This window comes from Microtus oregoni, unplaced genomic scaffold (genome assembly GCF_018167655.1).
Source record: "Microtus oregoni isolate MIOR12 unplaced genomic scaffold, Mior012 000033F_ref0000390, whole genome shotgun sequence".
Lineage (NCBI taxonomy): Eukaryota > Metazoa > Chordata > Mammalia > Rodentia > Cricetidae > Microtus > Microtus oregoni.
In genome coordinates, this window is record NW_024543092.1 from 13,877,309 (window position 1) to 13,903,940 (window position 26,632).

Genomic DNA, 26,632 nt, shown 5'->3' on the forward strand with positions numbered 1-26,632 from the left:
CTGTTGTAGAAGCTTCTGGTGCTCAGGTTACACCCATGTTGACCATGGAGCGTTCATTGTCATTCGGGGAGCCAGAGATGAGATCCTCTGGATAAGAAAAGTAGACTGTGGTGGTCAAGAATGTCTGCACCGTTGCCTGCCATCTTATGACAGAGCTGAGGGTGTGCCTAGTTGAACAACTTGGTGGTGAAGAAGTTAGCCAGCATCTGAGCAAGAGCATCACAAGCAGAAGAAACCCACACTGAAGGTTATAAGCAGTAGCTTACTCTAGCAGGTGGCTAGAGTCTTGCCTGTAAGCTCAACTCTCAAAGGAACTCATCTTGATTCTGAATGAAGGGAACCACTGGAGGACGATAACCAGAGGAGTGACTTGTAAAGGGTTACACTGGATATCATTTATAGTGTGTAGGCTACACCACACACTATATAAATGAATGTATAAATGAAGAGATGAAGTGAAAATACTGTAGCAGTATAGGTGTGAGGTGATTGAGCCATGAAGACTGACAAAAGAGAAGTCACAGATAGTAGGTGACTTAGAAGATACAACTAGTAGGACTTTGTAGACTTGAATTTAGAGTTGTGAAACAGGAAAGAAAGGGGCTTGGTCCAAGAAATTAGAAATTTTGGAGCTATCATTTTTTTGAGACTAGGAAATCACATGAGGCGCTGTCTCTTAAGAGTAACAAGTAGTTCATTTTCTGTACATGTGACCTTTACAGTACTCTTTAAGCAATGTAGTTTAGATGCTGAACTTGGTAACATTTGAGATTCAGGAAAGAGATAAAGCCATGCAAGAGAGAAGTTAGGGCCTTTTTGAAGCTATGATGAATAAAAGATATTTAAGTTGAGATTAGAAAACCAAGTTTGGAGAATTTGGTGCTCATTGAAAGTTGCTACTGTGTGCTTTGTAGAGGCAGCCTGGCAGGTTGGTGCTAGTGAGTCTGAAGCCTGAGCCTCAGTGCTTAGCTGAGTTCTCATTAATTTATTTGAAAGTAAGAGGAGAGACCTATTGACTCCTACTCGTTACCCCTAAATTGATTCACTCACAAGTATACAAATAGAGAAACATAAGTATAATGACATTTATTACTTTCCTATTTAAAAGAGGTAATTTGCCTTTAGTATGCCAGAATGTAGAAATTACTTCAGGTGGATAAACTGACTAACAGACATTTTTCTGCCCACTAAAGATTCCAGTAGCACCAGCGGTTCCTGCAGTTAGTTTAGTTCCACCAGCGTTTCCTGTGTCAATGCCGGTCCCCCCGCCTGGATTCAGCCCAATCCCTCCACCTCCTTTCCTACGAGCAAGTTTTAACCCTTCACAGCCACCTCCTGGTAAGGAATTTATAGCTTGCTGTTTTAACTCCCTTTAGAATATCATTGATATTCTAAATATCATTCTCTTGGGGTCTCAATGCCATAGAGCAATGGTTCTCAGACTTCAGCACACAACAGAACTAGCATGCTGGGTCCATTCTCCCGACCATCCATTAGGCCACATCTTTCAGCAGCTTTTATTTTTACTCACTGTTTCCTCTCATTTAATCTAATAGTGACTCTACCTTTAAAAACTGAAAAGAAGCAGATTTATAATTTGGTCATGTGGTCTGTGGGATCATAAAAATATCATTATAGTGTAGGGTTTATTTTATCCTCTAAAGTTAACAAAATATTTTAACATAGTGGTAAAGAGCATGACGTGTCTATAGTGTTATTTTCTTCTGTGATGGTACCTTGAGATAGTTTTAGCACTCTCCCTGTGGTCAGCATTCCCACAAAAAACAGTTGGTTCCCTAGATGATGACATCCTGATCTGCAGTGCAGAGTGGTCCACAAGACTTAAACGAGTAAATGAATAAATACGTTATAATTAGAATCACTGCTTCATCTGTCTTATAGAAATCAAGTATTTATAAAAGTTATTTTAAGTGGAGAATATTGCGCAGATCCATCAGCATGGTGACAGAGGTGATTTTAAGGCTGTGAGGTTTTGCTGTTATAGTGGAGCACTGAGGTCCCCATTTAGAAACCTTTTGTATCACCAACCAGCTCCCAAATAAAGACACAGAGACTTAGTATTAGTTTTAGATGCTCAGCCTTATCTTACACTTGTCCCACTAGCTCTTTTAACTTAATTTAACCTGTTTCTCTTCATCTGCATTTTGCCTCAGGGTTTTTTACATTTCTTTCATTCTGGATGTCTGACTTATCCTGCTTCTTTAGTGTCTTACTGACTGTTGGCTGCCTGACTGGTCCCTAGGTCTTTTCTCCCTAGAGCTTAGATTGTTTCTCCAATTTATTCTCTCTGCCCACAGCCGCCTGTCCCTTTACTGCCTAGCTATTAGGTGCCTTAGGCAGGCAAAGCAGTACATTTTTATATCATTAAACAAATGCAGTAGAAACTAATATAACACACCTTTAAATATTAAATTTATATTCCACAGCACAAACAAATGTAACACATCTTGACATAGTTAGAGTAATATTCCACAACATCCGCATTCCTCAGGAGGTTGAAGTAGAATGACTTAGCCCGCAGGTTCCATACCAGCTGGGTAGCAGAGGAAGACCCCATGGTAAAACGATAAGAAAATGTGGAAGTAGTTCATTTATAAATCTTGAACCCTTTGATTTAAACAAATAATTTTCTTTGTGCTGTTTTATTTTGGTCTTTTTTCTCCCATGTAGGTTTTATGCCACCTCCGGTTCCCCCACCTGTGGTACCTCCCCCTGCAATTCCACCAGTAGTACCAACATGTGAGTTACTGATTTACAGAGTCTGTTTTATCCCAGGGAGTCTTAGTGTGTCTGTGCTCATTTCTGTAAAACATTAGTTTTCAACAAATGCATGCTAGAGGATCTGAAAATTAACAGTATCTCAGAAGTTCTTATTCATGTTTCTTCAATTGTCCCAAAATGTCTTTTTGTAATCTACTTCCTTTAGTCAAGATTCACAGACTGTCCTCCCATCACGGCAGTTTTGCTGTGTTTATTTTAAACATCTTGTTTAGTGCCATCCTGCCCAGGTCTCCCTTCTGGTTTATTGTTCTTCATGACTACTGAGCCATTCCTCTCCAGATACAAGATTCCTGGAAGGGGGAAGTTAGTGTCAAAGACTTGCTTAGATTACAGATGACCCTTTTTCCTCATAAGAATACAAGCAGTACTTAGTAGATTTGCATTCTGTCAAACTTTTGTCTTTTTGTTCATTTTTGAACCAAACATAATATTTTTATAGCAGTTTCAGAATTAAGACAAAATCAAGCAGAAAGTACAGACATTACTTGCATGCCCCATCCCTGCTCATACATACTTTGTCTTATCATCATCCTCCCAGAGCAAGACCTAGAGTAGATGAATTTGTATTTTCATTATTATTCAAATGCATAATTTATGTTAGGGTTTGTTTACACTTGATATTTTCTTACATATTTAGTAATGAATGTTAAGATCGATGAGGGTATTTGGGTATTAGAACTTTGCTGTTCAAAATGCTTATCTGTTTAGTTTTTAATTATGTTTTTATTTGTTATTATTGGTTAAATCTGTCATTAGTTACAAAGTGGTTATCTCTCCAAATAGTACTTTCCTTGTTAGTTTTTTTTTTTAAATATAAGGAAAATTTACCAGCTGATGGTGATTAGATCCCTTGAGGTGTAGTGCACAGGAGAATTAGGGTAGATGTCATACCTTTTCCCTAATGGCCAGCGTACATAGTGCAGTGTGGGTGTGACCGGAGAGCAGAGAGGGTTTCTGTCATTTTTCTCCCCCCCCCCCCCAAACTGCCCTTCATTTCTTCATTTTTTTAATCTGTGTTTTCATGGATTAATAATTCTTTCCCATCAGTTGTATTCTTTGTTCTTTTGATAGTCAAATGGTTTTACCTTAGTGTATGTTGCTTCTCTGTGTCTTGGAGTTAGCTCCCGTTAGCTTCTGAGAGAGTCTCAGGATTTTCAGCTTGATTGTCTCCAACTCATACTATATCTTCCACTGAGTGTGAACCAGACATATCTCGTAATGCAAGATGACATTCAGAGACCACAATCTGGCCACTAGATTATGTTTGCTCTGAGGATTTTGTTGGGTGAAAAAATTCTCAGGGAAAAAAACTAGGAAGTAGTCATTTGAGTAGAGAAATTATAAATGTATGTTATAAAATAGCTTCAAGTAGAAGTTTACAACACATTTTACTTAGCTATGTTTTCATATTTCTGTCTGCTATCATACTGAAATGACAACATGTATACTTACCTCCTCCCTTGCAATGTAAACCTACAGAGTCATAGACACTGGCAATAGAAAACCAGATGGTACTACCATCCAGACTCCTCCCTCTACCTTCAGAATGTGTGTGCTTACTGACATCCTGCTGACCTCAGGGAATTCAAAAACAAGCATTGTAGACATGTAGTTAGCTTTTAATTTTCTATTTCCTTTTTCCTGTTACTAAACACAGGGCTTCTGAAGAACCATTTAGTAATTTGAGCAATCCCACTTTAAAAATTAGATTCCAAAAGACCTTTTATGAGAGTACATATAATAGAGATGTTTGCTAATTTCTTAAATTCTAAATCTGCTTGCCTTACGTTTTAAAATGTTTTCCTTCATTATTTAGGTACCTTTCAAATCTTTCTGAAAACACTATTCAAAAGTTCTTTTTTAATTCATTACTCAAAGAGGCTCGTGCTGTATAGCCTGTCTCTCAATAGTTATAGTTCCCAAACCTTGGATCCATTGCTGCATACATAGAATTCCGCTATTCTTCCTGCCTCACTTAGTTCCCATAATTCCTGTTCATGATCATAGGTGGTTTTGTCCCAGTATAATATTTCTGTAATATACTGACAGTTTGTCCAAATAATTCTCAAAGTGAAAAGGGGGGAAGGGACACCTTTGCTTACAGTATCCAAGTATGACTCAACAGTTTTCCATATGACATACCCTGAGCGAGAACTTCTAAGACTGTTAAATTCTTGTGGTTCTGCCTTTTAGTATGTAGATGGCATACACATGTGGAGAGTTTTCACCAACTGTTTTGGAACAGAATGTTTATAACATTACATTTACAGTTCACCTTTCCTAACCTTGTTTGATGAAGGTACTGAATGGAAAGGGATCTCTCCCCAACATACTGTAGTTTGAAGATGATTGGTCAGACTTTCATTCTGATATCTACTTGTCTGTTCTGCCAATCATTTCTGTATATTTTGCATTCTCTTAGCTCACCTTAGGAAATTAGTTTTTCTATTAGTGTTACTAGGATATACTTTTTTCTTCCTGTACCATAACCTTTTGGTGAAAACATTTCTTAAGATATTTTCTCTATTTTGAAAGAGTGAAACATTGTAAATAGAACTGAGGCTCTTCATTATGAGCATTGGTTATTATATAACATGCTTGGTAATACAGAGATGCCACTAAGTAAATCACTCATGTTGCCAGATAGCTTACAAATTAAGTCTGAAATAAATTTTTGTCCTGTTTAAACAGCTTTAGTGCAACCACCATTGTCCATGACCCCAGAAACTGTGAAAGATGTTGGATTTGGTAGCCTTGTCTTACCAGGTGGTTCTGTTGCCAGCAATCTTGCTCCTTCAACTCTACCAGCTGGAAATGTTTTTAATCCTCCCAATAAAGCAGAGCCTGAAGACAAAGTACCTCACCTTGCAGAACACCAGATTCCTTCTGGTGAGAACACCAGACCAGGTAAAACAAACCACTGACTATAAGCCCCTAGACATAAAATTAATCTCATAATTATTTTTCTGAAGATTAGTGCTAAATTTTTACGTGCTACGTATGTGAAAGTGTTAGTGCCCTTTTTTCACAGGGATCACTGTGTTTTCTCCATGCTCTGCAGTTGTCACTTTGAGAAGTGACATATTCTAAAGGGTTGGAGACAGCTCAGTGGTAGCTTGCACAAGGCCCTTTATTTTAATGCCCAGTATTATCAAGACAGTTACAAATTACATTCTATTCAGAATAATACTGGGTTTTAGGCCTTTTCATTAGACCCACCCAGCCCTCGCCCTTCTGAGGCCTATGGTGCTGCCCCTGGGCATTATGGTCAGAATAAGATTCCAAATTGTGTATTTACAGGAAGACAAGGATCAGCAATAGGGATGAATAACAGATACTGTACCAGAGTATTAGCTAGCTAGAAATGGTGTTTCCAAGCATTAAGTAATTTTTAATAGAGTCCCATTGTTTGGTATCTTTTTTTGTTTTTTTTTGAGACAAGGTTTCTCTGTAGCTTTGAAGCCTGTCCTGGAACTAGCTCTCATAGATCAGACTGGCCTCAAACTCACAAGAGATCCGCCTGCCTCTGCCTCCTGAGTGCTGGGATTAAAGGCATGCACCACCACTGTCCAGCCCCATTGTTTGGTATCTTAATCACATGCAAAAAATCTGACATTTTTGTTTGAAAATATTTGTGCAGAGTATTTTGTTTTAATATGTGAATTTCACTCTGTGTGCTGTTAATAATCTTAGGTCTTATGTTCATCCTGTATCTGGTGAAGTGTGATTCTTTGACGGGGTTGAAGTTCATTTGCAGAAATTATAGCATGAATAATATATTTCCTTTTTATAACAGTAACTGTTACTTCAAATGATTTCTTTTCTTTCTCTTTTAGTGATTCCAAATGATATTCCCAGTAGTGCTGCAATGTTAGCACAGCCACCTGGCCCTGCAAACACCTCTGGGATCCTGTGCGTGCAGAGACCAAATGTGTCAAGTAATTCTGAAATTCTGGGGGTTCGGCCAGCTAATGTTTCCAGTAGTGCTGCAATTATCGGAGCACAGCCACCAAATATTCTAAATAACTCTGGAATGTTGGGCATACAGCCACCAAATGTGTCGAGTGGCTCTGGACTTCTTGGAGTACTGCCTCCAAATTTGCCTAACAACTCTGGACTTGTAGGACTACAGCCACCAAATGTTACAAATCCTGCTGGACTTTTGGGAACACAACCACCGATTGGACCTCAAAACTTACCTCCCTTAACTATGCCAGCTCAAAGGATGCCTGCATTGCCAATGTTGGATATCCGTCCAGGACTTATACCACAGGCTCCTGGACCAAGATTCCCTTTACTACAGCCTGGAATTCCCCCACAACGGGGTATCCCTCCCCCATCGGTACTTGATGCACCTCTTCATCCGCCACCCCGTGGACCTTTTCCTCCAGGAGATCTTTTCAGTCAGCCAGAAAGACCTTTTCTGGCTCCTGGAAGACCAAGTCTAGACAATGTTCCCAACCCAGATAAGCGAATACCACTTGGGAATGACAGTATTCAGCAGGAAGGGGATAGAGACTACCGGTTTCCTCCTGTAGAAACAAGGGAGGGCATTACTAGACCTCCCCCAGTGGATGTTAGGGATGTTGTTGGGCGACCTGTAGACCCCAGAGAAGGTCCTGGAAGGCCTCCATTAGATGGTAGGGATCACTTTGGAAGACCTCCTGTGGACATGAGAGAGAATCTTGTGAGGCCCGGTCTAGATCATCTTGGTAGAAGAGATCACTTTGGCTTTCCCCCAGAGAAACCTTGGGGGCATAGAGATTTTGATGAGAGAGAGCATCGAGTTTTGCCTGTCTTTGGTGGTCCAAAAGGCTTGCATGAAGAAAGAGGTAGATTTCGGGCTGGAAATTACCGATTTGATCCTAGAAGTGGTCCTTGGAACAGGGGATTTGGACAAGAAGTTCACAGAGATTTCGATGACCGCAGAAGACCCTGGGAGAGGCAAAGGGATAGGGATGACAGAGATTTTGATTTCTGCAGAGAAATGAATGGAAACCGTCTTGGACGAGATAGAATTCAAAACACTTGGGTCCCCCCTCCTCACGCTCGGGTTTTTGATTATTTCGAAGGGGCCACTTCTCAACGGAAAGGCGATAATGTGCCTCAAGTTAACGGTGAAAATACAGAGAGACATGTTCAGCCTCCGCCCTTACCAGTACAGAAGGACCCTGAACTCTATGACAAACTGGCATCTGCAGGTGACGTAGACAAGGAGGAGAGCGGCACAGTTGCTGGTGTAGAAAGTGAAGCAGTGGTGGTAGAGAGCACAGAGACTGAGGGGACATAACCATCGCTCAGTAGGTAAAAGAAACCTTTTGTAAAGTTGTCATCTCTGTAAGGGTAATGGCTGACTGCACCAGAGTTGTTCACGTTTATCTGCCAGAACTAAGTTAATCTGATGTTCATGTTCACCTCTCTTAAAATAATTGTACAACTGACTTGTATAGACATTGTTCTTAATATGAACATGGTAGGTAAACATTTTTTATTTTTCTGATAAAGTATAAATGTTGCCCCAGATTCTTTTAACGTCAAGGAGATGCTAACAGCTTCAGAGACTTCCTATGGAAGAAAAGGTTTTAGACACTGTCATTGGGTTGGTTATGATAATGACATATTTCAGAACAGCAAGGTGTGGCATATCTTCTCCATATCTTTAGGCTGCTGCAGGATTTTAAGGTAACAAACAAAGCTGTGACATTTTATGCAAGGACTGGCTCTAGATTCTAGAGGAGCATAATACAGAGATTTTAAGAAGTGATTTTGTGAAAATCTCCACTCTGGTCTCTGTACTCCAAAGTAAGTGTGTGTGATTTGTTCCTCATGCTGCAGTGAGTAAAAAAGGAAAAAAAAAAAAAAAAGCAAACAACATAAATATTAAACTACGTTTCAATGTTGGGTGAATTTTGTTTTTAGATGCCAATAAAACTTGTTTGATAACAGTGTTCTAGGAATTGTATTTTTTTAACCTACAAATTCTTAAAACTGAATTGTTAGTAGCATGCACTTAGCTGTTGAAGTTTCCCATTGCCATCTAACAGCAATGAAGAGATATGTGGTGGTAAAAGCCTGTACTTTATATAAAAACTATGCAGTATGATTAATGTGTCCGCAATATCTATGTATATTTATTGTGAAAGCCATGTAGTTTTTCTTTCTCTGAATGTCTGTTTCTTCGCTCGTACAGAGAAAAGGTAGAATGTTTTTTAAAAGTTTAATAGGAAACTCTTTAAAACTTGATAGAAAATTGGAAACATTGGATAAAGTAACATTGCTCATCATTATAGCTTTTGATCTTGACAAATGTGAAGAAATTAGAAAGAAATATATTGTCAGAGAGGCAATCCTGTGGTGCTTTTGTTCAGTACAGCGGAGCACGAAGCCAGGTGCAATGTGTAGTCAGATTTCACGTCAGTGCTTCCAGTCTTTCACACTCCATTTGTTGTTCTGTGTAGATATTACTGTCCTCAAGGAGTTTAGTTCACCTGCCTGCCCTGAGTTTCTTGATTGCACAGAGTGTGTACTGTACTGATGGACTTAAGAGATTTTATTATACCAGGAATAAAGTGTCCATCGTGCGTTTTGTAGGCTCTGGGTAACATTGTTTAGACAAGACTAAGATAAACTGAGTAGGTGAATTTGGGCTTGGCTTCTTGTTTGCGTTTGCCCTTAAGTTTCATTTATTTGCTATTTTCTTTTGTGTTTTCTACATATAGTTTATACATGTAAAATAAAAATAAACCATCGGCATATTTTAGTTTCTAGTGGAAAGCTTTCATGTGATCGTGTGAGCAGTCATTTCCAGCAGCTCATCGTGTGCTCTGTCTCAAGCTCCTGTGTGGTGGCAGAGCACACCAGCCATTTTAAATGAGATTTGTTTGTGTACATTTCTAATGATCTAGAGAGCTATAACTTTTGTGATCAAAAATTGTCTTTTTCTCACACGGTCTCAATACAGATAGTAGGTTATTTGGGGAAAGTAAGAGTAGAAGCATTTAAATGTTTAGTTCCAAAGTAATTCAGTCAGTAGTTTGATTTTATTTCAGGTCTTTCCCTTTGGATAAAGAATGAAAATTGTAACCTTAGGGCAGAACAGATGTTCAGGAAAGACTGACTTTGAACTTAAGGAAATGATACTGAGCATAGTTTCTCAAAATAACTTTAGTTCCATTTGCTCTGATCAAAATTAATGGATGGTTGGTTCAAGTTAAGTAGCAGTATAAATAAGACTTGTTAGCTATTTTAAAAGAATTCTAAGCCTTTGACCTTCCTATGGGGGTGCTTAAGGTATGTTGCACTGGCACTTGTTTGAAGGTTCTAGAAAGTACAAGTTAACCTGTGTCATTTTGAGTGTGTCTGGGGATTCTTGTATGATTTAAAAGAAATAGGAATGATGTTGTTCCTCCCTTTCCCCTGTCTAGTTATATAATGTTAAGGAAGGAAATACCCAGCCTTGTTTACTGAACTAGGATTTCCTTCACCAGTTTGTAAACACTCGAGAAAAGTTAATTGCTGTATTTTGATGAGTTTGGCTTAGGACCTGCCCCATTTTGTATGCCTTTGTTGACACTTCTGTCACTAGAATGCTACCAGTTGGAAGTATGAAGTGGCCCAGCCACTTAATTCAGTGTTTTGTGGTTTTGCCGGCAGTACCATAGGAGACAGAGTTTGTTTGTTGCTGGGGACCGACCCCTGGCCAGTTGCATGCTGGGATTTTCCCACTGAGATATACTCCACAGCCCCATGTAGTTGTAATTTAGCACACTGAATTACTTATTTTTTAAATGTGTGAATATTTCATTCAGCATGAGCCCCGTTCTTAGCATTAGTGTGTGTACTGCAGTTGGTAACTCCTACCATGCATAGAAACATGTAACAGTGTCATCTGGATCTGCAACGTTTGGGGTAGGCTGCTCATTTTAGGTCGTTGTAGGTAGGTAAAGAATCTGAAGTCATTTGGAAGATCCAGTAGTATAAATGGCCCATTTAAAACTCAAGGTAATTTCCCATGACTGTAAAATAATTCCTGACTCAGAGATGTTGAGTCGTAGAGTCAAAGAAAAAGAAGAGTTAAGTAGACTGTAGACAGTTTATTGAACGTGTACTAGTGAGTGGATTTGGTCCACAGACGGATGCTGAGTGAGTGACTCCAGAATATTAGATTTTCCTCACTCTGTATTCAGGTAGGCATGGCCTTTGAACCAAGGGCATTTTATAGTCAATTTAAATATTTTTGCTGTATCTCATGTGCCTTTATATTAATAAGACATTGCTTACTAGGTACTGTGTTAACAGTATAATATTTCAGTACCTTTTAGATTTTTTCCTTTTCAAACAAGTTATTTTACTTACATACTGCAGAAGGCAAGAGCAAATAACTATAATTCATTTTTAAGGCAGGCAGATGACACGCTCATTTAATCACAGATGGTGTAGGGTAACATAGAATTCTGTTTTTCTTAAGTGTTCTTGCTGTGGTTTTTATATAAAATACAGCATCTTTTAAACCATGTGAGCTGTGGGCACTAAGAAATTAATGTTTACGTCTAAAGAAAAAATCCTAAGTTTAATGGGGGGAGGGTTAGTAATGATATTTTGATCAATATACCTTTGTGAAGGTCAACATTAAAATCAGTAATGGCATACTTTAATGTAGACACACACAGAAATTTATTTGTAGCATGCTCCCTGTGAATCCCCGCTTCCTAGGAAGTGTTCGCAATCACCTCTGGAGCCCTGAATATTGTAAGGAGCTCTGTGGATGGTCATTCCAGACTTACAGGGTCTTCTGAGAGGTTTCATGACACTCATAGATGCGTACGTAAATTCTGAAGACATACCTTCCTTGTATATGTGTTTTTTGCTTAATTTCACCCACATACTTCCATTTCAGATGCACACTGAATATGTTCCTTCCCTGCTCATTTTTAGGTCAGAGTCTCCCTCTGTAGCTTAGACTGGCCTTGAACTCATGATAACCCCTGTGTTCCCTAGTGATGGGATAACAGTTTGTTAGCCACCATACCTGTTTTACATGTAATACTCTTTAAATCGTTTTCTACTTAAAATATTCTACTTTCATAGAATTATTTTTAGTGTTATAAGAAAACAGTACATTTATGTCAATTGATGCTGCAGGGTGACTAAAATGTAGAGGTCATCATAGCTGAAATTTATATTTTTAAAAATGAACTATTGCACCAAAAAATTGAGAAGAAATCAATGAGTTGAATACAAGAATCATTTTCTTTACTTATATGTGCTTTTTATAGGATATCTCAGGTTTTTACTTTATCATATAGTTGGATATTTTAATTATAGAAAGAACTGTTAGTGGATAAAGCTAATGTATAGATTGATGAGGAACTGGCGTCAGTGTCATTAATAGGACTGCATAGATGGGTTTTACATCAGGAACTAACATAAATCAATGGTTTCTCTAGATAGACTTCTTGCTCCCTGTTCCATCCCCCCAACACATGTGTACACTTAGAATTGCCTTGCTTTGTTCAAAAGGCTGTTGAAGATCTAGAACAAATACCTTGAGCTTTCTTTCCTTTCCCTCCTCTGACTTTCTCCTTTTGTTACTGTATCAAAGGGGAGAGAGGTGTGACAGAGTAACTTCAGATTGTATAAAATGTTAACTGTTGCATACATAAACAGAACACATTCTGTGTGAACACAGGCCAGGTATGTGGTTTAATGAGTGTACACCTTGCATAAGACCACAAGTCTCTGAAGCAGTCTGCAGGGGATTAGTACTAAAACTTTTTCCTAGGTACCAAAATCCAAAGGTGCTCAATTGTATCATCCGTGTACTTTAAATCAGCTGGACATTACTGTTAATCTAGTAAATGTGATGTAGTGTCTGTTTCTAATTATTACACTCTATTGTTAAGGGATAATGACCCAAGGAAAAGAGTATGTATTTGTTTTGTTTTGTTTTTTTGCCTTTTCGAGACAGGGTTTCTCTGTGGTTTTGGAGCCTGTCCTGGAACTAGCTCTTGTAGACCAGGCTGGTCTCGAACTCACAGAAATCCGCCTGCCTCTGCCTCCCGAGTGCTGGGATTAAAGGCGTGCGCCACCACCGCCCGGCAAGAGTATGTATTCCATATAGAGTCTTTTGATTTTTAAAATTGTTGTCATCTGAATCTGAATTGATGGAGTCCACCAGAGCAAACTTTCTGAATGCACGGGGCTTGCGGCTTGCGTGCAAATGTCCTTTGTCTCCTCCTACCCTGCCTGCAACTGTTGTGATGGGATTTTGCCCTTCAGAACTCATGACTGTAATGGGGCATTCAGGGCTGGCAACTGATTTTGTGACCTATATTAAAAGTGATCTCGCCTATCCTAATCTTGACGCTGTTTCCAGCGTTTTACTACCTTAACTTGTTGAGTTTCATAGAACACAGTCCACTCAGGAGTCTACAGCAGTAAGATCTTGAGTTACACCAGGGTCTTTAAGAAAAGACAAATAATAAGCAATATTAAGTTTTCTATTTGGTGAATGAAGAAGAAAAGAAGAATGGGTAGGGGCAACCAACAATATTAGCACTTTTTTAAATAATGCATTTAAAATTACTGCTTTTTGGTTTTACAAACTGGCCTTAACAGTTGGTAGAGTGTGTTTGGGCAAGCTGCTGAACTTTGAGTCCTTGTTCTTCGTAGCTGAACAGTCTTCATCACTGAAGAGACCCATAGCCAATACCCAGGACGTATACTGTTTTGAGGAGTGAAATAATTAATTGCATCGTGTTTGTGAGGCAATCCTGTGGCCATCTTAGGGTCTTGTAGTATCTTTTGCTTAAGAGAAACTTAAGTAACAGGTGTAAGTGGCTTCCTTAAGTCTCGTAATTTGTATTTGAGTGAACATTGAAATCTTGTTGCCAGATTTAGAAGTTAGTATATGCCATTTCAAAAAAATGCCCAACCAGGCTTTTTGGGATTTATGGTTGCATTAATCACCAAGGTCCCTTTTTGTGGTTACACATGTACATTGTTATTCCTCCTCTTACAGCGTGTAAGAACTTACTTCATGGTTTTAAGTTTGCTCAGTGATGTACTGTCAACTAGTCTGAAGCAGGTTTATATTGCGTTGATGCTAAGTAAGGTTTCGTTCAGAAAACCCCTTTCTATCTCCCTTTCCCCTTGAGGATGCTCTGTAACCAGTGAAGGAGGACTTTGCAGATCTGCATTTGAGGGTGTGGTTTTTGACAACTTCAAAAACTCAGTTTTGTGCACTGTATGTATAATAAAGATTTAGTAAGTATAAAACCATTCTGTACATAATTTATTGTGCTTGGATTAAACAAAGAATGAAGTAATAGTACATACATTGAGCATTATTAATGCTTACTTGCCACTTGAATTCAGTTTAGAGACTAGCCTTTGTGCTTTGTGGTAATATTTAATTTGCAACTATTTTACCTTATTGAAATGCATAACAGGATTCTTCAAGTATTCAAATTCCTAAACTAGATTTCTACAGACCCAGGCTGGTGTCAGCATGTTGTGACACCATATCCAGAGTCCTAGAACCAGAGACTGAATGTTGGCCATGTTACCGCCCAGCCTTCCCTTCAGAGGAAACACTCATAGAATTTGTTAGGTAAAGCTTGATTATTATATGAAATAAAGTGTTAACTCTGTTTTTTTTTTTTTTTTTTTTTTAAATAATGGGAGTTTCCTACTTCATTGGCAGCCAGTTTTTACTTTAGTTATCTGGACTTGTTTCAATTTCGAAGGCTAGTTTAATATATGTGCTGTGTAAACTAGACTTCTGTGGGGCTTGAATTTGGCTTTGAGCCCTTTAGATGGAAAGGCAGTGTGACCATGCTGAGTCCCTCAGGACTGAGAGGCTAACCTTTCCACAGAGCCTTTTCTGAGTCCATTACTTTCTCAATTGTTGGTCCCAATAGTCCATGACTGTTAGTTTTCTTAGTGCAGTCAGAGAAGGACTTGGAGTAGGAGTGTTAACCTACGTGGCAAGTGTACACAGTTTATCTTCAGAAGTAGTCACCGAGGAGGCTCAGATAGTCTTGATTTTCAACAAGACAATGCCCTCTTGTCCACACTCTTGACTATCCTGTGTCCTCTCCCACCCAGACTAACTTTACTGACTTCAAAGCTGTGCTTGCCAAGGCTGTAGTTCTCGCCTTAGAAGCTGTGGTGCTAGTGAGTGGACTGTGTTGATTAGCTTCCTGGAGCTGCTATTAGCAATTTGCCAAGATGTGTAGCAGCTTGCAGTGCGAGTCAGGGTGTGGGCAAAGCCCTGCCCCCTCCTCCAGGTCCGGAGGCAGCCTCCCCCTTGCATCTTCTGATAGTTCTCAGCTACCTCTGAACTGTCCTGAGGTTGTGGGTTCCTCTTCTAGTGTCGCCTGCAGTTGTGTCTTCGCACCATCTTCTGTGGCTGCATACCGTGTTCAAATTTTTTTGTTAAGAGGTCTGACATTGTTTCAGAATATTTTGAGGGGCGATAATGTTCCCATCCTCAACAGACTGAGTAACTATTTAAAAGCCATATAAATTGACTTCCTAGAACATAGTGGAAAGAGTGGACACATCTGAGTGACATTATAAAATGATGTTGGCTGTTACTGAATTTTGTTGCAGACCATCAATCAGGTTAGTCCGCACTACCTACTTTTTCAGGTGAATGTGTAATGCCCCTACTTGGCCATTAATGCTTGAGCTAATGGAATGTGCAGAGAAAATCCAGTAATATCATTGTTACATCACAACAAGCAGCCACTGTATTTGTTCATTAAAAAGTGGTTGATGAACTGGGACTCCGCAATAGAGCGCCTGACTAATGTATGCATGGCCCTAGGTCATGAATGATCCTCCAGAATGAAAGGGAAAATGTACTGAAATCCAAGTTGGGCGAACTTGGAAAGGTCCAGACTGAGTCATCTTAAAAAATGACCTTGGTAGCTTTTACAGGAATTCAGTTGAGAATTTCCGTGGGAAGTCTGTGAGGAGCACCTAGCACTTCGGCACCATGGCACTTACTAGATGGGTGTTTATTATTGCCAGTATAGCCCTGACGAATCAGGTAATCTGTGGTAATGCAACAGTTAAGGGATTATTTATGCAGAATTAGATATTAGAACCCAGAGTCAGTGGAAGGGGCGATGTGTAGTTGTTGGAATTCTGTAGGTTTTTACAAGCATTCTATGTGTCTGAATCCCCAACTCTCTGGGTCTCCATGACCAAACCTGGATGCTGATGTCCTAGGTAGAGGGCCATCAAGGGGAGAGACAGATCTGATGTCCTAGGTGGAGGGCCATCATGGAGAGAGGTTCCTTAAGAGCTTCCTTCCTGTCATTTATTGTCTGAATCATGCCAGTTAGGAACAGTTTCTTAAGTGAATCAGTATTGCTCAATTTCTTATGCAATAAAGTGAGGAAATCAGGTTTTTCAGGATATTTCCCCCAGTGGTAATTGGAAAAGGTCGATTGTTTTGAAATCGAGCAGAGCAAAGCCTTCCCTTGAATATATCCATGCTTAAAAAGCTGTTAACCCTGGAAATAAATTGTGTTGATCACTTCATTGGGTTGTGTCTGACTCATTGTATTGTATTTAGAGTTTTTTAAAATTGCTATTATACCTTCCCACCATATGATATTGAAAACTTGAGCATATTATGAACCATTTCATCCTTAAGTATTAGAATTTAAGATCTCAAAAGATTTCTGTTTGGGGTAGAGAAAGGAAATGATTGCTAGCCCAAATCTGTAGTTCCCGGAGTATCCTGGGTTTTCAATTTGTCTAGTATAATTCGAGACCCAGTGATATAGTGATAGGCAGCTTAGACAGACAGAATAGAGCCCCAATGCAATATTGTGGCAGTAACAACATAAAAATTAGGTCAGGCAATGGTGGCTGGCACATGCCTTTTAATCCCACCACTCAGGAGACAGGTAGGTAGATGGCTGAGTTAGAGGCCAGCTTTGTCTACAGACTGGGTGGGTTGTAGGACAAACAAGGGTTATGCAGAGAAATCCTGCCTCAAAGCCAAAATTATCTTTATTTCCTTATCAGATTAACAAGTAGGAAAATTAATAGCCGATTCCTGAGGGGACAGCTAAAATAGTTTCTTTCATCTAGAAGGCCATAGCTGAAAAAGAGCAGTTCTCTGAGTGTGCCATTTATTGTTGGGCCAGAGGGTTCCAGGGATGACTTCACGTGGAAAAGAATGCATAGTTGCCCTGCCCAGTATTCACAGTTCAAAGCCCAAGGGCAAAGTGAATCAGTGATTCCCACTGCAATCTGCTAGAAAGGTTGGTTTCCAAATTACCTTTTACATAGGGTTAGAAAGGAGCCTCCTCCATACCCCGAACAGTTCCATTTATATGGTAGTAAAAACAGGCATGTGGTGTGGGGACCTGCACACGTGAAGGAGCAGCAGATGAACAGTAGCTGGGAACACACGTTAGTTTCATTTTAAGCAGTGCAGCTGAGTGGAATGTGCCAGTTAACTAAGGGTGGCACACGAGGGTCTTGCCAAGGTGTTTTCTAAGCCGCATCACAGGCAGAAACGATTTGAAGCAGGTCTTGCAGCCTGACCATTTGTGAAATCCCAAGATGGAGGCAATCACTGGCTAGGCATTCAGTTCTACCACGTTTGCTTTTTCTTTGGACAATTCTCTTTTATTTTTCTCTTGTAAAGCTTTATATGATTGTCCTGGAGACAAGGACAGACTCTTACCTTGGAACACCGTGTCAAATACCTGCAAAGGCAACCTGAACAGACAGCTATTCTGACTGGTAGTGGTTGAGCCAGGTTGTTCCACCCTCTCCCATGGTTTTCTCTTTTAGCGATTTCCATTTCCTAACAATACAATTCACAATTGGAAATAGATGTGTGCACATCACAGTACATACACGTGTGTAATTAGTGCCTCACCCTTTACAAAGTCTTGTAGATTTTTTTATTTTTATATTGGTGATTTTGATATTCTCATGAAGTCGACGAGTTAAAGCCAATATTTTCTTTTTTTTTTTTTTTGCGTAAGTCTCACATTTGTTTATGAAATGCATTACTTCCCAGAACTTTAGTACCTAATAGTTTCTCCTCAGGACCAACTCAGGCTTTAGGAATAAGACATTTAAAAGGGACCCACTAGCCCAGATCCAAGACCACAGAGTGGGGGAGAGCAAGCAAGAGGCTGGCTGTGCTTCCTAAGTGGGTGTCAGGTGTAAAAAAAATATTCTTAAATCATTTGAGTCATTGATCTTGTGATTTCTATGTTCTACATTGCTGTTTAAGTTACTATCTAGTTAGTGTTCTTTATGGCCTCTGGAACACGGCTTGTTTTTGTGAATTTGTAGATAGACGTTTCTGTCCCTCCTGGTCCTGCAGCTGGTCAGTCCCAAAGAAAAATACAGAGGCTTATATTAATTATAAACTGGACTATTAGCTCAGGCTTATTAAATAGCTCTTACAATGAAATGAACCCATAATTCTTACCTATGTTTAGCCACATGGCTTGGCACCTTTTCTTAGGCATTTTCATCTTACTTCCTCTGCATCTGACCGGTGACTGTATCTTTTCCTCTTTCCAGAATTTTCCTAGTGTGGTCGTCCTGCCTATACTTCTTGCCTGGCTACTGGCCAATCAGCATTTTATTAAACCAATACAAGTGACAAATCTTTACAGTGTACGAGAACATTCTTCCACAGCATTTCCCCCTTCTTTTTCAAAACAAGAACTCTGAATCTAATCTCCTTTATTTAGCTTTTTTCCTGACTGTTACCAATAACAACTTGTAACCAACACTCTAAACAAAGACAAACATCCGTAATCCATTTTTTGAGAATGTGGGTGTAGTTTTCTAGGATATTTCCTGCTGATTGCTGGCGCTGTTAATCTTATGGGGACCCAAAGAAAATTTAGAATTATGGTCAAGTCCTGACTGGAGTATTCTGAGAGACTGGCTCATCTTAGCCAGCAGTCTTGAGGCTGTTCCAGATGTAGAACTCAGAAGAAACTGCAACAGAGATGCTCTGAAATGTTGGATCATCTGGGCCATTTGTTCCCATTGGAGATTTTTCAGGTGTCTTCCTTAATCAAACCTTAGTTTTCTTAACCCAGAATGAATCCACAGCCTCTAATTTCCTGTGGAAACAAAAACAAAACCTCTTCTCCAAAGTAACATACCTTTTGAATTAAATTTTGAAGTCAAGGCTTTTTCAAAATATATAGCTTGGATTAATCCAGTGGCATTTAAATCAAATATCTTTTAGCAGCTGTTGCTCCTTCCTCAGCAGCCAAACAATTCAAAGACAACACAATAACATACAGTATCCATATTTTTTTGTATATTTTCCATCTTTAAGTGGCTTTTTAAAAACTTATTATTTTTTAATTTTTGGCTTTATGAGACAGTTTCTCTGTGTATATTTGACTGTCCTGGAACTCACTCTGTAGACCTGAAACTCACAGAAATTCACCTGCCTCTGCCTCCCAAGTCCTGGGATTTAAGGCTTGTGTCACCACACCCAACTACTCTTTTTTTTTTTTAAGGACCTTCTCTATCCTTTTTCTTTTTTCTTCCAAGTCAGTGCATATTTTTAAGCATGCTGTAATTTTTAAGCACTCTGTAAACCATTTAGAAGGTTTTTCATCTGAATCTCTTTATATCTCTATCTTTCTATTCAGAGTCTTTGATCTGCTAAATGATAGGGCTAGGATTAAAGCTATGGCTTTGGCAGTTGGCTCCACCCACTCGTTTTCTTCCTGAGAGTCTTAACTTCGTGGTAGAGGTATTGTTGGGAGCCACGTTTATTGCCATGACTCTGCAGAGTTTCTAGTTTCATGCCACCACCAAGAAGCATGCCACTGGCTGCTCATAAACACCATTTAAGGGTTTGGTGGCAGAGCCTCTTAAAATAGCTGTGCGTTGTGGTTTTTGCTGCTTATGCCATCAGGAAGCCTTTCTTAAAGGAGCCACACCTCTGCTTGCCAAGCAGAGCCTACCTGTGTAAGACAGTTATCAAGAAGCTGTGATCAACTCTGTTCCTCTCTGTCTAGAATTCTTTTTTCAAGCTTTGCCAGTCTCTATGTGGACACACTTGCCAAACATTTGGGCGTCCTTTGTAAACAGAAGTTTCTATCCCGCTAGCTTCTTTCCGCCATTTGAGACTACACAGGGTTCTGAGAAAAGAACAATCTCAGGGTGCAGGAGTGGTACAGCAGGCATACCGGGTATGACTACTTTGTAGTCAGTGTCCAAGGACAAACCTTCCTTCTGGGGTATATATTATCTGTGTTCATGTGCATTTGTGCATGACTTTTACAAAGGTTATTGTATGGATCTTCTCTTAGACTTGACAATTTACTGACCACTCTTATAGACTTTGTTAGACTGGTAGATTACAAAGTACTTTATCTCAGTGAACCTGTGTGTATAGATGTCATGAGAAGAAAGATCAGGTTGGGCTCATTGTACGTCTGGAAGGCACATCCTTGTGGTTGTAATTTTTCTTTAAAGTTTTTTAGTTCTTTTGTTAAACTCTGGGCATTTTCCTGACTACCTCATGAGCTCTGGGCCTTTCCACTTGTAAAACCTAGTAAATGAGAGTGAATAGCACACGAACGCCCTTGTGCCTCTATGATTATTTCTATACCCTTCTCTTCTCAAAACCTTCTCACAAACACTGAGCAGAAGTGTTGAGACACAAGCACCTTTGCTTCTGGCTTCAGCAAGGCCTGATCTTAACAACTTTGATTTGTGAGGATGCGTCTTTGACAACCTAGAGGAGGAACTCACTCTAAAGTGCCTTGTCCCTGTGATGTGTCCCAACAGAAAAACCAAAACCAAAGCCCATTAGCCCAAGATTATCTAACGGAATTCCCATCAGAATTGGAAGGCGCGATTTTCTTGCAGACGGTGAAAACGCTATGGCTCCAGGGGCATGTTTGCCTTGTAGTGTGGCTGGTACCAGGGAAGTATGCCAGGACACTCTGCTGCCCAAACCCAACGGTTGGTTTTGTCCAGGCAGCCATTTTTTCTTGTTTTTATTCTTTGACAATTTCATGCATATGTGCATAATAGATCTTGTTCATCTTCACCTCGCATTCCTCTCTTCCCACACTGCTGAACCCCTTCAGTTCTTCTCAAGTCTCCCTCCTGTTTTCATGTCCTATTGTTGGTTTGTGGTACATTGAGTTGAGGATTGCTTGCATGAGCAAGGGTGGAGGGTTTTTTTTTACTGGAGAGCATTGGAAACTTGCCAGTGTTCCAGCAGTCAAGAAAGCTCCATCCCCACCCCCCAGCAACCATCAGGTGGCCATACTTCAGCTTCATCCCTGGCCCTGGAGCACTTTACCAATAACATGTGTTTTGAAACAGTCATTTAAATGTCTTCTCTTAGCTTGCTGGTAGTTTTGTAGTTTGTAACTATGGTGTGATTTGTAATATACGCTGGGAGACATGGTGTGAGGTCATCACTGAGATCATTCTGCCTTGAGATGCTCATTCAAGTGAGTGCATTCCTGGTTGCTTTGAAGTATTTAGAAACAATAAGTCTACACGGCATCCATTAGCTCTTCTTCCCATGGGGGTCATGATGTCCTGATGGCTTGTCTGGCCTTGTTTTTAGGTGTGGGTAGAGATGGAGTCCTTCACGAAGGTCTTAGATGAAATAGCCATACCTTTGTCTATTGTCTTAGGTAGATGTTAGCCTTGTCAGTCAAACTGTTTAAATCATTAAAAGCATGCAAACCCAAGACTTTAGGATACAGTTAATTTTTCTTTCAGAACATCTCTTTTACCTTCATGTATTTGTGGAGTGGGGCAGGGGTGTCAAGGTTAGAGGGCCATTTGCAGGAATCCTGAGTGCCAGGGATCCCACTCAGGTTGTCAGGTGTGGCTGCAGGTGCCCCTGCCTGCTGAGTCATGTTCACATCTCCACAGCTCTTTTTTTTTTTTATGTTAAAACCTTATTTTTCAAAAAAAAAGGGGGGGGGGATTCATTGAGCAACTTTGGAGAATGAAATTTTATGAGGAAACAAGAGAGAAAATGGAATTAGGGTTGGCATGCTTTTATTGCTTCCCAGCGGAAGTGAACTGGTGAAATACGAGCACAAAGCCTATTAGGAAAAGAGCAAGTGTTAACATAGCAACTGCATTTCATCTGAAGACGAAGTTTCCACATGTGTGAGATCATGGTTGGTCCGGAGTTGAGTGTCTGATGTGATTGAAATACCCACATAGATTGGCAGATACTGTGTGCCCATGGGATTTTCACTTCCTTTGGAGCTGAGGGTCCAGAGGGGCCAGACCTCCATCTTTGTTGTGTACAGTCATTATGTGAACATACTGGCCGCCAGTTGGTGGTTTTTCTACTCAGCTTGTATCACGACCCTGTTGTCATTGAAATGGGTGTGTTTTTCCTAAAATACTTGATCTTGGACCATCATACCAAAGGTTTTAAGTTGCAAGCAGAAATGCATTTGGATGACGTCATGCCAATTGGTCTGTAGATTATGGAATTTCAGCTATTTAGTAATAGGAGCTGTAAGTTTCACTTGAAATCCCGTAGGAAGAGACCAGTGACACATCCACACCCCTGTCCAGAGCTCAGTTCAGCTGCAAATGGTTTTGACTCCAGGGAGGCAGGGGTTGCCACAGTAAGGCCAATGGTCAAGCATGGCTGCTCTGCAGAGGGATGTACAGTCCCTTAGCTGAGGTATGCTCAGCAGAGGGAGAACCTCTGCCTCCTACGTGTGTGGTGGGTGTTTTAGCACATTTGAGTAAGGTAAGATGCTGTGTCAGGATGTTCAATCTCTTTGGAATACTGCAGTTGTGGTTCTGAGTTAAGGGTGTGGATGTAGAGCAAGGAGAAGAAGCCAGTTTCTGGGTCCTCAATCCTTGAGACATTTTCTCCCGCAGCCCGCTGACAAACTCTGGGAACACCGTCTGTCCTCAAGTGGCCTCTTTCACTTTGATGGCTGTCGTAGCCTGAATTGCATAGTGGATTTACACACCTTCAGCCTTTTTAGGAAAGGGCTGAGATTGTCAAAACCGTGTACCAGAATTTTAAGATGTTCGCATAGAGTTTTAGGGGCATAACATCTGGTTACAACATCTGTGTGTCACTTTGGCAATGTGCAGCATTTCAACCATTAGAGCCCTTAGAATTACATTATTTTCTAAATACTCAGCAGAAACATTGAGGTGAATTTGCAGGACTATGTGAGAGTTGGTAGAGTTTTCTTTCAGGGCTGGAAAGATGGCCCAGTGGTTAAGAGTATTGGCTTCTCTTTCAGAAGATCTGGTTCTATTACCTACCCCACCCACAAGACAGCTGTAACTTCAGTTTCAGGGGCGCTGACTTTCATGGGCATGACATACATGTGGTGCACAGTCATACATGCAGGCAAAACACTCATACACTTAAAATAAAATGTTATTTTTTAACAACATTGGTGCGCTAGAAGACAGATTAAAAGAAAATACGCAGGAGAAAGTGCCCCGAAATACTATCTTCAAAGGCAGTTTTAAAGTGTCAAACCAAAATTTTTTTCCTGCCTTGTAATAAAATTTCGCGTTTTGAATGTAATAGATGGTCCTTGAGATGAAATATAGCAACCTTCCTATTTAAAACTTAAAAGTGTTTATTCAGGCTAAAAATATGACAAACTGATTGCATGATTTTGTAATTCCTGTCCTGACACAAGAGAAAATAGTTCTCTTAGCATCAGACACTTGAAGATAATGCTAGTTCCAAGACTGTCACAGGAGAATCTGGGCTCAGCCTCCTCTAAATACTATTTTCTTGAGAGTCCCTAAGGAAATGCACTTGTGTTGTAAGCCAGGCACGAGGAAAGTATGTGTCATGTTTAGTTTTATTTTCCGTCCTTCACCAATCACAGAGCCCACAATTGACTTAGAGCCCCACTAGCTGCCAGTGTTTCTCAAAGGCACTTCCTGTCTTCCCCCAGGGCCCCTCCAATCCCTTAGCCCAGTGGTTCTCACTGAGCCGCCCCCTGATGCTGCAATCCTTTAATACAGTTCCTCATGTTGTGATGACCCCCAACTATAAAACTATTTCTTTGCTACTTCATAACTTACTTTGTTACTGTTATGAATCGTAATGTAAATATCTGGCCTTCCTATGGTCCTGGGCGACCCCTGTGAAAGGGTCATCAGCTCCCAAAGGTTCCACGACCCAGAGGTTGAGAACCTCTGCCTTAGAACCCAAAGCAGGGCTTTGAAGACACAGCTGGTTGTTCCTACTGAGGTTGGGTGCTGTCGGCTCCTGCATGACACAGGGCAGCCCTACCCTGTGCAGGGCAGTGTCAGGAACGCCTTGGCTACGGCCACGGAACCGCTTCTCAGGCCTGCAGGAGGAGGGTCACTACTTGGGTGTAAAGCACTGTGCTCCTCCTTGTGTCTTTTGAACCCTTCACATTTCCTACGTCACGGTTTCACACTAATGTGCGTATCTCTCACAACATTTTTAAAAGGAAGACTTCTCTCTGCGCTCTGCTTCTTCCTCACCATTAGTGTCGTCGGTGTTTTATAGACAGGTCTTTGGGAAGAGCGCTTTCCTGTCAGTTTCTGCATCCTCTTTCCATCCCCCTGGAGCTCCAGTCGGTTTCTGACCCCTGCTCCTCCAATTGTTCCTTCTAGAGTTGGGTTTCTTTCTTCTCGCCCAGCCCAGGAACTGTTTCCCTCACTCCTGCATGGGAGTACCAACTTCCTCTTGCTTTCTGTTGTGTACAGTTGGACACATTCACCTGCGGAGGGGCATTCCCTGGTATGATGGCCTTCCTAAAGACCTGCGAACTGCGGACTGATCTGGCTGTGTCACCAGTGCCCAGCAAAGCTGAGAACTCCTATAGTCTGACAGACCATTCCCCAGGGTGCTTTGCTTCTTCGCTGAGGTTCTCACCTCTGCTGCCCCTTCTTCTCAGACAGGCCTCATCACAGTTCTGGCAAACACACAGCCTCCCTCCCTCCCTCCCTCCCTCCCTCCCTTCCTCCTCCTCCTTTTCTTTCTTTCTTTCTTTCTTTCTTTCAACATTGGGCCCTTTGAGAGCAGAAATCGAATCTCCCATCCTACCACAGCGCCTGCCTCTTTGTACACGTTTAAACGTTTTGTTGAACGAACACATGAGCGTTAAAAAAGAAACTAAGAGAAGTATAAAAAACAAAACCAACATTAGGAAAGACCTAGAAAATTTAAGTCTTTGCTATACACTACTGCTTTCGGCCAGTGACTTCAGCATCCACTGGAAAGTGGTTAGATGCATGCCTTCCCCAGCTCCAGATAGACTCATCTGATAGAGACATTCACGTCTCAGAGCTCACAGGTGGCCTGTCCTGGAGTAGGATCTGAGCAGCCATGCCCCAGCTCAAGTCTGGTTTCCCCAACAGATTCCTGGTAACATATTTTCAGCTTTCTTCCCCTGTAACTGGCCATTAGCAAATGTTCCTCAGGACCTTTGTTTCTAATCAGGACAAGGAGATTAGTCCTGTTTTGTTTGTTTGTTTGTTTGTTTGTTGTTGTTTTTGAGACAGGATTTCTCTGTTTAGCCCTGGCTAACCTTGAATTCACTCCAAGGGTAGAACAGACTGACCTTGAACTCACAGAGGTCTTACCTCCTCCACCTCCCAAGTGATGGGATTAAAGGCCTGTGCCACCCAGTTAAAGAGATAACTCTACCCAGAGTCCTCTGGTCTAACTGTATGATGCCATTTATGATGCTATATCTGTAGCAAGCTCTAGGGGGAACCGGTCCTGTGGGGTATTTTTTGCAGCATGGAGGTCAGGTCTCATGTCTTAGTGTAGAAGGCTGTGGACTGGACTAGAGTAACTTGTACTTTCTGATTTATTTATTTATTTTTTATTTTTTTATTTATTTTTGGCTCTCAGTGCTTATCCTTGCTTAAACTGCCTAACAATGCCCTGTAAGGAGTAAGCACAATTTAATCATGTATGAAAAGTTCAAAAAGGTATCTCCAACACACGAAGAGACAAAACCGTGAAGGACTTGTTATGTAAGCACCAGGTCTCAGCTCACGCAGGCCATTTCAAGGTCTGGCTTCTGCACTCGAAGGTTAATATATCAGGAGGCTTTTCTGTGGGGAAACCTGGGTGTCATGATTGATTGGTGACATTAAACACTTCATTTAGATATTTCTAAAACTGTGGGAAATATGCTTTCCTGAAAGTAATAGTCTGTGAAATGTGGCAGTTCATGTTTTGACCTGAAAATCTCCAAGCTCATTTACAGATTCGCTGAGACTGCTCGTAAAATTTTAACCATTAAAGGCCCTGCTTGATCACGAGCTATGAAGGCCCGATGGTTCAGAGGATGCATGTGAAGTCAGATATTTGTCGTTGGAATCAAGTGTGTACTAAGCTCACGTAGCCACGTACTGACAAGTGTGTCTTTTGAGTGCCTCAATGGCTCCTTCGGTGATGGTGTTTGGGAAGATGTGGTGTCTGCAGGGCACAGATCCTGTCGTCGAGGAGATTAAGTAAGGAAGTCAGTAAGGGCGTTACAGTGGGACACACAGGAGGCACAGGGCTAGAAGACGCTCTTGCTGGGTTTGAGGTAGAAGATTGATGCATACTTTGTCGCATTAGTCTGTCTCAAGACCCTCATCTGTAGAGGTGGAGATAAGGGTCATATCCATTGTGGCTGGAGGTGCTCAGTCTATAGAGCCACCCTGTCACTAGGAAGTCACTTACCACGGTCTTGGGCTTTCCTTTCGTCCCTACTTCCTGTTTCCTGTACTCTTTCTCTATCCACAGACCCAGGGCGTGGGTCTGAGTAAGTATCCCTAAATCCTGGAGGCCAAATGTGTG

The 26,632-nt window shown here is 40.8% G+C and overlaps 1 protein-coding gene across 7 annotated transcripts in view; it reads left to right on the forward strand.

Moving 5' to 3' along the window:
* The window catches only part of Scaf8 (SR-related CTD associated factor 8), a 210,777-nt gene that overhangs the window by 80,573 nt on the left and 103,572 nt on the right, over window positions 1–26,632 (forward strand). For 3 of the 7 annotated variants that reach the window (XR_005976766.1, XR_005976767.1, XM_041680061.1), the window contains exons 18-21: window positions 1,194–1,338; window positions 2,692–2,760; window positions 5,494–5,709; window positions 6,639–8,106. Coding sequence is in view for 5 of the 7 variants with exons in the window: in XM_041680061.1 (XP_041535995.1) it covers window positions 1,194–1,338; window positions 2,692–2,760; window positions 5,494–5,709; window positions 6,639–8,092 (1,884 nt within the window). In the remaining 2 variants the exon portion in view is untranslated. Of the gene's footprint in view, window positions 1–1,193; window positions 1,339–2,691; window positions 2,761–5,493; window positions 5,710–6,638; window positions 8,751–26,632 lie in introns of those variants that run through there. The other 4 variants (XM_041680062.1, XM_041680063.1, XM_041680066.1 and 1 more) reach the window with 2 other exon arrangements.